This window comes from Lepisosteus oculatus, chromosome 6 (genome assembly GCF_040954835.1).
Source record: "Lepisosteus oculatus isolate fLepOcu1 chromosome 6, fLepOcu1.hap2, whole genome shotgun sequence".
Taxonomy (NCBI): Eukaryota; Metazoa; Chordata; class Actinopteri; order Semionotiformes; family Lepisosteidae; genus Lepisosteus; species Lepisosteus oculatus.
This window is the reverse complement of record NC_090701.1, coordinates 49,166,729-49,183,827: the sequence shown is the minus strand read 5'-3', so window position 1 is coordinate 49,183,827 and position 17,099 is coordinate 49,166,729. Positions and strand designations below refer to the sequence as shown.

The window sequence follows — 17,099 nt, the reverse complement described above, 5'->3', positions numbered from 1 at the left end:
TTGAAGCACTTTCCCATCTAATGTCTCACTGAGAAATGAAAAGCACACTGCTTATAGAAGAATGCCAAACTCAGTGGAATACTTTAACAATTACAGCATAAAGCATTACAGAATAAAGCACTTTGGAAATATGTTATTCTATGGCATAATTCAACAGTGTTCCAAGGCATCATTTAAAAATATACCATATTTCTATGTGTATGTGTACTGTATAATGTGCCATATAGGAAGTGTGTGAGGCATAACATTTTGCACTTAGACCAAAAAGTGACATCATATCCTCTGACCATAAAACATCCTGCCACATGTCTGCAGTTGAATATTTAAGGAGAGTCTTTTTTGATAAAGGGTCCTTTTTAGCCACTCAGCTATACAGACCAGCTCTATGTAGTGTGACGGCACAGCACAGCTTACACTTAAGGGAACTGATCCAGGCAGACCGTTCACAGGCCTACCACAAACTGTTGGGTACATTTTTTCGCCATAACATGAGCTAACTTCCTCTTTTCATGTACTCTTCTCCGAAAGTACATGGCCCCCTTCCGGGGTAATATGCCAAAATTTAAGGTGACTGTGTTTTAATCAAGTTTCTTCCAAATAATTTGTCTAAACTCCATCTGAGCTCTTTGCTCGTGGTTACCCAGGCACAGAGACACATCTGCCAAGCTACACCACCCTTGGCAGCATGCCACAACTCTTTCATTTCCTCAGCACTAGCTTGTATGTCCCCCTCTGGGGTCATGCTCGAGGTTGAAATATGGGATCACTGAGCCCTTCGCTCACGGTATCCCAGCAACTCATGCACCAATTCCTAGCTTTCGTTGAGTTTGACACTGTCTACACCCCGCGGACCCTCACTCACAGACTTCAGGCATCAGGATACAAACAGCTGTCTCAAACTCTGCTCCCTCATTGGAAGCAGCAGTGGAAACCCTGACACCCGGTCTTTCCCTGTTGGCTGGAATGGCTCTACTGCTTTATTTACCTTACATCAGTCTGACACGGCAATGACCTACTAGATTTTGGAGCACTGAGTCCCCCAGCGTATTAAATTTGGAGTGCTCAAATTCGAGGTGACTTTACTGAGAACACCCTGCTCCACAGTCTAACACCACTTGCCTTAGCAGCTACTGGTTCACCTGATCTTCTACCAGGCTGCCCTTCAACTTCGTGTCGCCATGCGGCCATCAGATCAGACTCAGAAGTTCGTAAATCTTTCAAAGTCAATTTTGACTTCCCAGTTGCAAACCTAACCAGTTTCCTGCTTGCCTAGCTGCTCGGTATGGAAGGGCAGCCTGATGGAGACACTATGTGGGTGGTGTGATGCACAATCCACTCCTTAATGATGGACTTCAAAGTACTCATGGGGACAAGTCATCATCTCACGATCTGTGCTTCTCTACCATTTTATTCCTGATTTGTTTTGAAAGCTCCTTGGTCTTCATGGTTGACTTGTCATATCTTTCTATGAGCTGTCACTTGGAATTCTGTATCTGAGGGAACTAACAGATGTATTTAATCTGATATCAAGTTAAACCACATTGAATTCACACAGAAACAATTGAGCTATGCTTTTGTACCTGAACCAATTAAGTATTAATGTAGGAAAGGGGCTAAATACTTAATTGAAAGTTTTTTTTAGATTTTCTTTAAAAATATTATTTAATTATATACTATCACCATCTATAGCTTTACAGGTTTGGAGAATTGTGTAGATTCTAAATATAAAGTCATATTTAAAAGTTTCATTATTGCAAGCTCAGATAGCAATAGCAAAATGTAGAAACTTTGCAGAAGGGTGAATACTTTTGCAGCGCACTGTATAATAATAATAATAATAATAATAATAATAATAATAATAATAATAATAATGTTTCTTTATTAGCCCTATACAATTTCTTGCATTAGGAATTCGTCTTTTTGCATACCCCAGCTTTTCTCCATGGAGACACAGACACAGACAGGGAGAGAAGCTTGGTGTCATAGCGCAGGGTCTGCCATTGTACGGCGCCCCTGGAGCAGTTAGGGTTAAGGGCCTTGCTCAGGGGCCCAACGGAGTAGGATTCCTCTGCCGGCCGCGGGATTTGAACTGGCAACCTTCCAGTCACAGGCGCATAACCTTAGCCACAGAGCCACCGCTCCGCCCCAAGATTGCAGGACTAGCCATTAAATTAATATTGTAACGAATTTCTCAGGGCGTGTGCCCTCACCGCTCCACCGCCGGGGCTCGAACCCGGATCTCCGCCGTCATGCAACAGGGAGCTTGCCAGCTGAGCCAAAGGTGAACTCCCTTAATATAATATGTAGATCATAAATTATCACAACCTAAGTTATTTCCTAAAATGTTTGCAGATAATATGCATCATAAATATCAGAGAACTATGTAAATAACACTTGCCTTTGAATAAGATGCAGGATATTTCAGTTTTCTTGCTCATTACTTTCTAGGCCTGTGAAACTTTCCTTGAAGCAGTTATAGGCACTGATTGTACTTGCAGAAATAAAATAGCCCAAGGATGTTTTAGGGATTTTAAAGGACATCTTGTATAGATTGAAAACCTTGAGAAAAGCGCGTAAGGCAGATTTCATGTAAGTTTCATATCAGTACTTTCAAGCATCCTTTGCCATTTATGAATATAACCAAACTTAGGAATGCTTAGGAATGATTTGACCATACGACAGTTTGCATTTGATCAGACTGTCTAAGGGCAACTAAACAATCACAGAGTTTCAAAGTACATCTTTTCTAATAATGTGCTTTGTAACATTTTCCCCTTAGGGAGCTAAATGAAAATGGACAGTACTGAAAGTATGTGCAGATAACACTCAGAAATTCCTCTGATGTTCAGAGGGAATTTGTCACTATCCTGTTACAGGTGTCAATAACTATCCAAAAGGATAAGGGAAATTGGAAAAAAAAATGTCTTTAGGACATCCTTATGATGTAAAACGAGAGAAATCTAACTTCACAAATAAAATGATTATCTGATAGCTATGTGCAGTCGCTTATGAGAAAATGTAACTATTCCTTGGAAAACCTTCATGACTGTAGACCACACAGTGAGAAGGAAAGTTAATAAGTAGACATTCTGCATAATTTCCAAACTTATTGAGACATTGAAGCGTAAACTGGGATTTTCCCTATGAATCCCACTAATTATCATTTCTTAGGAACAATAAAAACGATGAGTACATTGCTTATTTTATTTTTAATTAAGTCAATACAGGTCTACTTTATTCTTAGCTCAATAAAACAAATCAATAATGCTTAAATCTCTTAATTTTGAAGAAGCAAAAGTATTAGGACAATTGACTGACCGGTGTGTCTTTTTGGTTTAAAATATTTAAAAATATTTAATTACAACACAGATATAAGGCTCTATATCTAATATACTTAAGAAACCATACGTATAATTACCAATCAGCCAAGACTAGGTTGGCCAAGAAAAACATCTGCAATTCATGACAGAAAAACTCAGAGCTATCAAGAAAAACTCTAAACCAACTGCCAGTGTAATTACCAACAACGTCCAGAGTGCAAGGGTGAAGGTAAAAACATAGTTCCCCTAAAGACTATGGAATTACAAAGACTATACTGCACAAAGTAAACCTCTCATCATAAGAGAAGTCAGAATAAAATCTACACCCAAGGTGACCAACAGGATAAAAAAGTAGAAAGTCTTAGATGCGCCAAGTCAATCTCCATTGTTAAAATCCAATTAAGCATGAGTTTTACAAAATAAAGAAAAAAAACTGAGTCAGAACACCAGTGCCAAATATGTCAAATATGTCTGTACTTATTGGACTCAGGTATGGGCATACAGTATAATTCACAAAACACATCAACAAAATACAGATGTGAAAGAAGAAAAAAAGAAAATGCAGAAATGATATTTCAAAGATGTCTATATATTTGTTAACCATAGACTAAAATTTAGTGTTTTAAGTTTGTTTTTACAGGAAGGAGACAATCTGAGTTCTTTGAAAACACATGAAAGAATACCCTGAATCCTAACATTGAGGTGTGTTAAAATCAAATGACTCACATTCTGAAGAATTTATGTTCTACACTGTATATCACTTTACATTCTTCACAAGTTAAATTAGTTCAAAGTCAACATTTTAGTCAACAACTCAGATGACTTTATCAGTTGACTGTGCAAGAAGCAATGGGAAGTTCTGACAGTCTCTAAAAAACCCTTTAATTTAAAATGGTAATTTAACAGGAAACAAAATAATGCTAGCGTAAAAAGGGAGTAGCCTGATTTGGAGGATAATTTTGGGTGATTGCAATTATCTGTAGATCTGCAATATTCTTCCACAGCCAAGAAAATATCACATTTTCGCTACATTTGAAATTTAGGTGTTTAGACTTACTAAACAACAACATTTATTAATTTTTTAATTAATTAATAATGTCTTATTTACATACTGTATGAGTCTGGAAAAATATTTGTTTAATATCAACAATGCTGTCAGCAGCCTCTTTCAAACAAATTGCTTCTTGAAACCAAGATGTAACACATCTTATCACTTAAACTCAGGTGGGTTAAATTTTGTTTATCATGATCAAAACGATGCCGACTATTTAAAGTAATCTTCAAGGGTAGCCTTTAGAACGAGACTTTCGAGCTTTAACAAGCAACAGTCAAAACACTATACACAACAGAGGAGACACAAACAATACTATACCCTAACACAAAACAGACCTACTGCAAATAAGTCATATCCAAGGCTCACAACTGAACCATGGTTTGGAAATGTAATATTACTGGCGTGTTGATCCTTTTTCCCTACCCACTTCCTTCAATTTTGAAAACCAAAAGATCCTCTGACAGTCTGACTTTTTTGCAGATCTTTCAATTTTTCCGGTTCCAGAACAATAACGAGTTCTCAGTTTTGCTTGTTCTTAAATTCTTGTCAGCCATTCTTGTGATGCTACAGATACAGTTTACTGGTTTTCTAAAAAATGTAACAGCATTCTTGCTATTTCAAAGTAAAATTAGTGAGACATTTTATATTTTCTATCAAATGAATGGTATGGATATATTTAGCGGCATAATATTCCCTGAACTTGATGTGATGAAATGAAGCACCTACAACCACCCATAGCTGTACAGTAATGAAGCCGAGCCGTACCTTAAATTGCAGAACAGAATGGGCCTAGTTATTGGCAACAGGAAAAAGACAATAATAACTGAGGGTAAATACTTCCTCTGGAGAGAGATGGGTTTCAAATGTTTGAATCTTTTCATTCTGAAGCCACGTGCAACGTACAGTATGTAGAGATGTCACAGAATGTAAAACGTAGAAGAAAACAAAAAAAAGCTTGTTAAATTAAAGCTCTTTTGTTCCTTTACATTATTATAATTCTTTATGCACTACAAAATGCTTAAGAAAGACTAAACACCAAAATCAGCATTGTATTAAACAACAAAACCAGCACCTCCCATGTTGACAGATCTAAAAATGACTCCTATAAGAATTTTGATGATTAACATTATAGAGTATACAGAATTGAAAACCTTATAACTTAACATCACACACACCTGAGGTTTAATAACCACATTTCCAAATTCCAGGGTCACAGTGGCCTGGAGCCTATCCCAGCAAGCCTAGCGCGCAAGGCAGGACACTCTGGACCGGACCCCCGTCCATCACAGGGCACACACAGACACAAAAACAAAAACTGTACACTCACACCATGGACAATTTTCCCTGAAGGCAATCCTCCCAGCATGTCTTTGGACTGTGAGAGGAAATCAGAAAATCTAGAGGAAACCTTTGCCAACACGGGGAGTACATACTAACTCCACACAGACAGCACCCCAGGGACTGGGTCCCAGCGCTGCGAGGCAGCTACGCTAACCACTGTGTTACTGTGCCGCCCCAAAACCTACATAGCACAAAGACATTTTTCTAGGTATGGAACAGTTTGAGCATTTGTTAAGAAAGAAGTCATTCCAACCTGTTTTATATTATAATTACTATTATTTCGTTTCAGCGTAGTTCTCAGCAAGCCACAAACTTGCAGATCTGTATAGTGCTTTGTTTTGGGGATAGATCTCAACAACAATATGGCACAGAAGATAGGGAAGCTGACCTTTAGAGAGAGTAGGTGGAGTGCACTAACAAATGAAACTTTAAAAAGCTCCCCAGCAAGAAATACCTGCATTATTATACAGAAGCATCACAAGAGATCAAATTTGCATGGTTTTCTGTTTGTAGAACACTGTATGTGGTGCAATGTTTTTCTTCCTCATAACACACAGAATTATGATATCAAATAATATGAATTATTGTTTTTTCCATTATGATTCTAGTAGTAGTTTGAATGCAGAATCTGAACCTATTGCATTCTCTCTACATAATTTACAGTTTATAGTTTTCCTGGCTAAAACATTCCTAAATGTCTCAGTTATACCTTTCTATTACAAAACTTTGCACATTGGTTGGATTCATTCCAACTTTAAAATAGTTAGTTTTGTGCTTTAAAAGCATTTCAGTAAAAGCACATATTATAAAAAACGTCAAAGCTTTTTCTCAATATTCAATCTTTAACCATTTTCCTCTTCTGACGAAATACTGCACTACAGTGTATGTTGACACTGTAACCAGCTGGAGAAACAACTCCTCCTGGTGGCCAAAAACCCTTAGACACAAACCAGAACATTTGCGAAAGCGTTTAGCTTGATGTTTTTTTTTTCTGTGTAAAGATAAGGTGCTTACCATGACTTTCATCCATGTGTAAAATAAGCTTTAAAAATATCAGTGGTATAAATAAATCAAAAGTGTATGTTTTTCCATAAATCACAAAATCAGAACACTCTGCATGTGAGGCTTTCTTTTGTGGTTTTGACAGGCTTGGCTGTTTTTTTAAAGAACAATTTATTCCTAACATTCGGAAAACATAGACCTGCTGCCCCCGATGCTGGTGAATTTGCCTGTCCTCTCAAGTAAAACGAATTCAGATCCCAGTAAACAACAAATAAAAAACGAAACACATATAAATATAACAAAATAACAGAAAGGGTTATTACATACCTGGTCAAAATCAGCATTTCGAGGCAGAAAATAAACAATGTTATCTGAAATCAGTTTGGACAATCTGAAAATTTCAAAAGTAAAACTGTTAAGGAAAACACAATTTTACCATGCTTACACCGTGGATTGCAATGCAGCTTCTCGTTTCTAATGTTTCTTTCTTAATATATCGGTATATAAAATGCAGTTCCTCTTAGGGGATTGAGTAAGCTAAGAATAAATGTTTATATGAAATGTATAAAATGTACAGAATAATCACAAAACAAGGAAAAGAGTACATTTAAACTGATAAGTGTTGTTTGTTGTATACTACTGGGGCATAGTTAAGTTACTAGAGTGATATGTCCTTATTTCAAAAAGGTTTCTGGAATCTTTAATGTCACTGACAGTCAGAATTCACCATCTCAGCCGATCAACACTATTTCTAGCAGCACATAGGAAATCCACACTGAATGATGAAGCAGGCCCACTGCAGCAGCTGCTATTTGTGGCGTCTATCCACCTATCCTTTCTTTGTAGCGGACTGACAGATTAAAAGGTGATAATCCTCATGTACTTCCATGTATTTCCAAGAGCTGTAACATTTGCAGTTCGATGTGTTAGTGTACAATTGGAATTATGTCCATTCAGTAGCTTTGTCACGATTAAGGTATTATATGACATTAGATGCAAAACATCGGTGACTATGAAATAAGTGTAATACATGCCAAACACTGCTGAATTTAGTCTTCAGAATTAGACTGTCAAAGAGTGCTTTCAAGTGAAAAAGCAATGAAACCAAGCAAAGCCCTGCTCTGAAAACAAAGGGGATTTTCATTGTTTCTTTTCATAATGAGTTTTTCCACTTTTTTATGTGTGTCTCTTTTAAAAAAGGAACCTTTGTAATAACTATGATTTTTTATTTTTTATGCATACTCTGCTTTAAAAAATAGAGCAAACTTTGCATTGCCAATTCTTAATGTGCCAGATGAATTTCCATTTGTCGTAAACTACTGGAATGCTGGTTACATCGCTCTGAAGTAATTGTAATACATACTGACAGCTAGAGGAATGCAGTATGGGAAATGGAGAACAAGAACAAGAGACTGCAGAACAAGAAAAATGACTGAGATTATCTGATGCTGTTGAGCAAATTGTGTTGCTAAGAAACAAATGCAGCAAAAAATATAAAAGAACACTGTGTACAAAGAACAGGATTTAAAAAAAAATCAATGGTGACAATGTTTAAAACCGGGCAAAACAATAGTACTGAAAATCCACTGGTAAAGGCATTTAAGCCTTCAGCTCCCTCTCTCAGACTTTTTGTATTTTAACATAACCGAAAGAAGCTTTCATATAGCAGATGCAGCCTACCTTTTCAGAAATAGCACTTGTTAAGGGAAGTTTAGTTTTGTTAAAAGAATGGACTTTATCTTAATAAAAGGATATCCATCTGGAGACATCATGGTCTTAATATCAAAAACATCAGCTGTCAGGTAGTCTGGGCCCCCCCATGGGGGACTGAGGAACACAACATCCGCTTTTATGTCCACAGCCAGCTCCATGAAGTCCCCCTGGATGAACTCAATCTGTTGTGCTACCCCATACACCTTTGCGTTGTTCTGAGCCAGGGCTATCCGAACAGGATCGATGTCAACGGCAATAACTGTAAAACATTCAAATCAAGCCGGTGTGCATCATTAAAGCCGAAGACAGTTGGTTACCAACAGTTCATACCTCTCATATACTGGTCTGACTTGTTAATGCCTTAAAACAATAAGCATTTCTGCTTTCTTAAAATCCTAAAACTGGATAAGATGCATTTTTACTTAGGGCTTACAAAGGTTCTGTCCAACAATCACGAGATTGTAAATGTAACTGTTAATGACAGTACTGCGTTTCCTAAGATTTCAAATATGTTATAGATGGTATACATGCTGATTAATTCATATACCTGAACCTTTTCATATACCCTTTTACACTCCATTTGCCTTGACTGGACAGCAACAAAAAGAAAAAAGAAACTAAGAAGTTGCCATGGGGTATAGTTTTATACATGATAAAAAAAAACAGCATGCTGGGTTACAATGAAAAAGCAGAGAAAAACAATTGAGGCAATAAAAATAAAATTCAACATCTGGATCTGAAAAGGAATAGACATTTCACGTCATACTCCCAGGACCCAATAAATAACACAAGAATACACAGTTCCTAAAAACTGGCATTATGATAGAAAAATGTTTCTGAATGACAGAAGAAATTCAGCTTATATACAGTATAGCCTACATCAATGCCTGTGTAAATAACCATGATAACACTGCAGTATTAGGTTATATCAATGCAAATTCTTTACACACACGTGAGTCCACAAGTTGCTGGAGACAGCAGAAGGCATGTAATGCATTATTTTACATTACGCTGCACAATGAAGAACTAAATTTAAAGACAATTACATTCTATCCTAATGTGTGATGTCCAAGTAGCTATCGCAAAACTGAGTCCCTGCTAGCACTTTGACTGTCATTTCAAATCGGGTCATAACAGAATGAAAAACAACAGAACGTCTTGATTAAAAAGTACAACACTCTCTGTGATTGTACAAATATATTAAAATGATGTATTTTGATACAAGAATATAACATCTCATTTTGATAAAGGATTTTCATTAACAATTCCTGAAGAACAGGTGCTAAATTTCTGCACTGTGTCTCTTTTATAATTCCGGACATGGTATAAATCTTCAAAAAAAATATTTTCATCCACCCTTGAATGTACAGTGCTGCCGAAATATCACATAAAAGTACCTCTTTTTCCCGTCAAAGCAAACTGGATAGCATTGCCTCCTACACCGCAGAAAGCATCTACAATGACATCGGAGTGGAAGCTGTTTTGGACTCGCAGAGCAATGTGCTTCGCAATCTTCTCAGGAGTGACAGAAAACCAGCCCTCTGAGGAAGAGAAGGGGAAAAAGCTACACTTAGAAAAATGATCAATTGCCTTTCAGTGAAGCCTCTTTTATAGACAACTTCTCACACAACGCTACAAGCCAAACATAAATGGGAAGATTTATTTTGTTCAAAGACGTATAAATCATTATTGGTATGGTGGAGCTCCCAAAATGGCAGAACACCAAAATTAAATATTTTATTCTAAAATAATTATAGCTGCCTTGAATACAAGGTTTAGAATCTGCAGATGCTTGTTTCACCTTCATACAAATATTTTGATTTTGTGGTATCACTGACATGTTCTCTAGCCTTAAACATCAGTAGTTTGAACTTGAACACGTCACAACTTAACCATAGATGTTTAGTCAAAATCATAAAATAATGACAAACCTGGGAACAATATTTCACAACAGGAGTACTGTCTGCTGATGATTCATATGGAGAAGGAGTTACTCAAATCTAAAATATAATCTATTACTTCTAGGAAATAGTTCCTATGACCTTTAGGTTCTTATAGAACCATCACTATTTTAACAATAAATGTATTTCCTGTGATAAGCTCAACAGCAACGTAACAGTAACGCTGACATTGTTCTAAAAGCTGTAGCAATCCACAAAAGATAATCTTCTTATAAATGTATGGATTGTTAAAGATTAAAGAATCATTTCGAAGAATAAGGGAAAGGCTTTAGGATATTTTAATTGTCAGAAAAAAACCCTATCTGCACAGAACTACTGTCGACTATGTAACTAAGCAACAGTCACATCTTATTTTACTACCACGAAAAGGGGCAGACGCATTTTATAATTCATTATTTCCCTTGCTTATCAACTAATGGAAAAGGGGCGTAGGTGGCGAGGCAAAGATCCCGATAGTGATAGTGAATAACCATTTATCATACATTTTAGTGATTAGGAGAAAGGGGAAGAAAGACACAGCTACACATTATGCAACACTGTTGTGCTCTGTGCTGCTGGAATGTGGTCACGTAAGATGAGCCACAGAAAGGGCAGAAGGTGAGGTCCCAGGGCCCGATAACTGTAGCGTAGTATAGTCAGGTTGCCATCAATCACTGCCAGTGGATTTCTGTAGCGACTCAACACTCTGCCCAAAGCAGCACACTTGAATCTCCCCATCTACTGGTCTGTTGCACACCACAATTAGTGCATCATTGAGCATGTATGTGTCACTATTAGAGTGATGTGTTTCTGCTGATACTCATATATCAAAGCATGTATCCGATCTTTCACTCAAATAACTGTATGTGTCAACACTTAAAACACAGAACGTCACTATACAGAAGATTTTTTTTTATTTATTGGCTCTTACAAAGTACCTCCAAATGGGATTTTCTACCAGTAAATTGAGGTGTGCGCAAATACTGAGACTTACAAGGGACAAAATTCCTAAGAAACTGATCTCATTTTTATTTACCAGCGAGACCTGTACCATCTGCTTTTATTTTCTTCTCTTATATTTGGACTTTCCTTTGAGAGCACAACACCTGCCAGCTCATCCCAGAGGAGGTACTTCCTTCTCTCCAGCTCGTTTTAATCATTCTTTGTTCGGTAAACATAAATCTTGAGCATTTATGTTTTGATTAAAATATTTACTTCCCAAAAATGTGGATACAGTATATCATTGGTGATTCATCAATACAGGATATCATTGGTAGGAGTGAATACTTTTGGAAGGTACTGAACATACATCACATGAAAGTTGATGGCAGATGTGGTTTGTGTTTTGCCTATTTTGAAATTTTGCTATTGTAGTTTTCTAATTTTGTGATCTGACTTTCACCGTGATTACACTCACCTTTTGCTTTAATTTGTCACTGCTCCCATCTTCTTTTATGACCATTCAAATAAAGTATTTAGATCTAAAATTATATGTATTCATCAGTTTCCTTAAGTTTACAGTATGTACTGCATAGGTACAGCATATAATTGCAGGGTCAAGAGCTACAAATGAGTTTTTGAGAGATTTTGTCTTTTGTTACTTGGAAAATGTAACTCCTGCCACGCGTGATTCCCAAATAGACAGTCTTAGGGGGTACATAAATCAAGGGTTACTCCACAAAACTACTAGATCTAAACAATACTTCATAATTCCTTTTTTTATTTTATGTTTTTATATGCGACTTTTCTAAAATTCTGTGTCTCCCCCGTTAATGGCTGGACACCGGCCAAGAAACGTTGGTTTATGGCAGCAGAGCAAAAAAACGAAAGAGATGCGTGACTGAAAGAAGGGTGTGAAGGAGCAGATACAGAGGGGGTAGTGAGGGCAGAACAAGCTGAAAGAGGCCGGGGTGGGGCGTGAGCAGGGGGGTAAGAGGGTGACTACAGAGGTCTGAGACTTAGGAGCAGGAGAAGTCCGGAAGGCTGTTGGATGAGACAGATGTAGGGGGAAGAGGGATGTGAGAGGAAGAGAAAAGGGAGAAGAGTTTACAAGGACTGTTGGCAGAAGACGGGATGATAGATTGAAAATCGCTTGACAGAGCTGAGTGCTGAAGCAAGCATGAAAGATACCTACAACAGAACGTTTGTAATACGGGAGACTTATGAATCACTACTGAACAACATGGAGAATATAATAAAAAACACACTTTATGGATGACACCCTTCTGAGTCCTCATGGAACCTCATGTTTTAGACAGGCTGGCAAAGAGATATTTCTCTTTAAAAAAAAAACCTGACAAACATTTTTAACTTGGAAAATGACAACTTGTGAAGGCACACAAATGATTTACTCTTCAGAGTCCAGTGACATGAATTATGTTGCGACTATCATTTTACTGTTGTCAGCACATCTTCCAGGAGATTCTCTCAACTCAAAATCACTGTGCATACACAGAAAGCTTCAACAGGACACATCATTTTTCATTTTCGATCTTTTGACATCAACATGATGGTAGTTAACCTCCTTCATATATTTATAAACACACACACACACATATATATATAATTCTTACACTCATTGACAAGTGGGTTTAACTGAATTGACAAACTTGACCAGATTCCAAAAAAGGATATAACAGTTATTTTGTGGTAAACTGATAGAATGGAATTCCTAAATGTGTTTTGGATGTGGTTACAGCTGCAGTTGCAATTGACAATTGGCAAAAAAACAAAAATGGAAGACCAAAACTGGTCTATTTCCAGAACTTCATGAACAGATCTTCTCAAGTGATAATTTCGTCGGAAATACAGTAGCTCCGTCTCATTATTTTTGGTCACACTCACTTCCTTTCCTTTAAGGTACATTATATTCTCTCTGAAGTCTACGTTTTTCTTAGCGTGAAGAACAACTCTTAAAGAACAACGACTCAAACAAAAACCTAAATACTACAAACAAAATTAACATGATTGAAATCTGTTTCTATGTTTTCTTTTGTTTCTGTGTTTGATACCCTTCACGCTGTGTGCTAAGTCATCAGTTGACTCAGACGATGACCACTTACCATAATCGAGCTTGATGCCCTTGTCGAACCTCGAGAAGAGTCGGTATCTCTGCGCCCAGTATTTTGCCAGTTCAGGCTTGGCTGCTATTTCAGGTGGCACTTTGTGGGCCTTCTTTTTTCTCCTCTTCTTCTCTTTTCTGGAAACCTTTGAACTTTCCGCTGGAAGGTAAAAGACAACCGTTAATCTTTCTGTGCTAAATTCATATTTCCCATCTACCAACTATATATCCAACAACCTACATATTCATTTATCATGTACTTATCATGCTCAGCATTTGCACTGTAAAATCACGTTTCAAAGGGTGCTTTACTAAATAGTGTATTTAAAAAAAACACCTGAAATACGTGTAGTCGTAGTTTTTCCCAAAAATACTCTCAAATATTTACATGTAAAATTGGAATGCAGGATGTCAACTCCAATGCAAAACTCATAACTTTCTTCCAAGGTAATTCTTAAATAACAGAATATAATATGCATCACTCTCTTTTGTATTTGTTCAGCATTTTTCCATAAATATAATAGAATGTCTTTAAACTGGGAGCCATGTAAACACAGGGAGAACGTACTTATACACTATCAATATAATACCGAAATGGAACAATCTTTTATGTTAATACATATAATAAAAGAAAACTGGAACCAGATCTACGTGCTTATCAGACAATCCATATTCTGAGCAGTGTTCTCTTGATTCTGTCACTCTCTCTCCCTCCTCATATCATATTCAACATACTCTTGCCTTAGTCTTTTAGTACATTTACAGCCACCCCCTGCCAACAACATATTTCTTCCTGACTCTGGTCCACACCCCTTGTCTCCTGACTGGGCGTTATTTACTCATGTTCTCACCAACTGAGTCTTTATCTGCTTCAGGCAGAAGATAGGCTGGTATTTCCAGCGACGACGGCTCTCTCTCGAATCTGGTCACTTCAGTCTTTGCGCTGGTCTCTTCTTCAGACTCGCTGCTTCCAGCCAGCTCTACCTCGAGAGACCTTTCCGCCTCATCACTCCCCTGAACCTCTTTTAAAAATGTCTTAACCTGAAAAGTCAACATTATAAAAAGAACAATGACATTTTCTTGCAATACACACATGTAAATACTTATGCAACTGAAGAAAATTTTATTTTGTACGGTTCCCCCACCCGAAAATAATTCCTAAAACACTGTCTATTCAAATCACACACAAAGAAAAATAACAATGCATAAATATGTTACAACAAGGGATACTCTGTAATATGTTGTGACTTTGTATATACCGAAACCCTATAGATACCAAGAAGCCTTATAAGCACAATTCTCTGAGAATAATAATGGCTTGATTACACAAAATCCATGACAAATATATTGCTTGGTTAATCATAAGAATAAAAGACGCAGAGGGAACACCCATAGTCCATGCTGGTATGGGTTGGATGTGAAGTAAGCAATGTCATGAGGCCATACCATGATCACCAATGCCTAGTAATGCCTTATATCAAGAGGTATCAAACCAAAGTTTTCATATGTCTGTGGGCAGGTTTCCAATGATACTGAAAGACTTGCAAAAACTCTGAGATGTTTTGTGGCTGAGGATATTGCCGACGATCACGCTGACTGTAACCTGTTACACAGATGTTCAGTTGAGTTAGTAATAGGTGACTATAAAGTCCATGAAAGCTTGGGTATTAACAAAAAAAAGGCCAGCATAACCCTGGATCTGCCAAAACGAGCAGTCTGTGTGTGCATGGTTCTATTAACAGTGCAAAGAAGAATGGCCCCCAAGATGTTGTCTATATAGGCAGTGAAAATACCCAGTGGAACAACAAGTTCTGATTAGAATAATTTACTTAACTGCTATTTAAGTTCATATTTACAATGTTACACAGGCCAAGACTTTAAGATGATGTGCAATTAAACCAGCATTCTGAACACCATGTGCCTAGCTCCTTACCACATTTTGTCCAGATGAATGACAGAACTCACTTACGTATTGTTGTATAGGACTGTCATGTGCACAACAGACATACATCCTGACATCCTTGCATTGAATGACTGAAATTCACGCCCAATAGCATTCATTGCACACCTTACAAAAATTTTAGAAACAGAGGCAGAGATCTTTTTCCACCAACAAAAACATTGTCTTGGCTTCCACTTTTAATTCAGATTGGTGACAAATGACATGAGAATTTTTAGCATGATTTACCTTATCTACCTCATTGTAGCCAAAATGAATCATGAACCAAACTATTCTGCTCAGTTTGTTTAGTGCTTCCATCTTTTACACCAAATTGGTAATATCAAAGTCTGCTTCTTTTCAAACTTAAAATCTGCAGAAACATTGGCTGTTTTTTTTCTTAGAAACCATTCATTCTCCTGCTGAGAATCCACTTTGCAACGTTTGTAACTACCTACAGGAAGATCAGTATCACAGTGGTACTGTCTGCCTTTTTGTTTCTTGACGGCTAAGGTAAGAAAAAAAAATCTTCAATATCTTCAAAATCAAATGGTTTTTCTCCGTCAGAAGCTGAATTTCAGTCACTGCACAAAACTTTTACTGAGTAAAAGCATTTTTACAAGCTGTGATGAAAGCTAAAGAACACCGGTTAGACTGTATTATAAACTGAGGTTCAGGTTAAATGACAAATTCTTGATTACAAATTTGCACTTAATGATGACTGAATGTCTTACCTTTTATGGTAAGGACTGGCTGGAGAAAATAAATTAAAGAACAAACACCACCAAATGCACGTTTACCAGCTCACAAGATGCTGTTACTCACATTTGTGTGAAATATACTGAAAATCAAAAGATTTAATGGTTTAATGTTAGTTCACGAGTATATTTCTTTCGGTCATTCACCAAGTCTATAGGGTGTTGACATCTTTATACAAATGCCTGTGGTAACTGTCTCGTTTTGGTGGGATTCAAGTCTGAAGGTCCCATATGGTAGCATACCTGCTGCTGTCAACATACTCCTAATATCAAAGATATGTGGACTGCATGGTAAAGATACAAAGCTGAAAGTCATCTTATTCTTATAATAAAATGTATCATTTTAACCTATGAGCCTAAAGAAATACATTATTGCCTATGTATTAAATGTGTTTGACAATGCTCCTTTAACAACACAGATCAATCATGAAATGAAGTGCACACAAAATCCTGCAAAATAAATCTCTATATTCTAATGAACACTTGACAGCTGGTTTCAGTAACAGACAGCTAATGCAGTCTAACACATTCATGCCAGGAAAGCTCCACTGCTGGAGAGAGACAAGAAGCACAGTTTCTAGACAAGACCCCCTGTGGGGACAGGAGGGCAGTGATTTAAGATGCTAGATTTCCTTTTACCTGACAGAAATCACAGGAGAGTTCCAGAGACTACTGGAGCATGCACACTTAGAAAACGCAATGTTTCAGAAGAACTTAAAAACAAGTCGGTTAAATTAAAGTATCCTTTATAAAATGATGATCTTGTTGATCATAGTGGTCTACAAAGCCTTTTCAAATCTTAACACATTTCATCAAAATGTGTATATAGGCTTATGCGAAGGTTAAACAATCTGTTTTGAAAGCAAACAGAACAGTGTATAGATGTTTCTGATATTCCACCCCAGTAACCCCCACATAATTGTCACGATTGCTGCAGACAGCTTTGAAAACATACACCAACAGATTACAGA

At 37.1% G+C, this 17,099-nt stretch overlaps 1 protein-coding gene across 3 annotated transcripts in view; it reads right to left on the bottom strand.

The window, feature by feature from the left end:
• Positions 1–17,099, bottom strand: part of tgs1 (trimethylguanosine synthase 1) — a 48,104-nt gene that overhangs the window by 8,727 nt on the left and 22,278 nt on the right. For all 3 annotated transcript variants that reach the window (XM_015353542.2, XM_015353540.2, XM_015353541.2), the window contains exons 9-13: positions 14,283–14,472; positions 13,433–13,591; positions 9,828–9,971; positions 8,473–8,689; positions 7,045–7,123 (exon numbers count right to left, since the gene is read on the bottom strand). In XM_015353542.2, the coding sequence (XP_015209028.2) occupies positions 7,045–7,123; positions 8,473–8,689; positions 9,828–9,971; positions 13,433–13,591; positions 14,283–14,472 (789 nt within the window). The remainder of the gene's footprint in view (positions 1–7,044; positions 7,124–8,472; positions 8,690–9,827; positions 9,972–13,432; positions 13,592–14,282; positions 14,473–17,099) is intronic.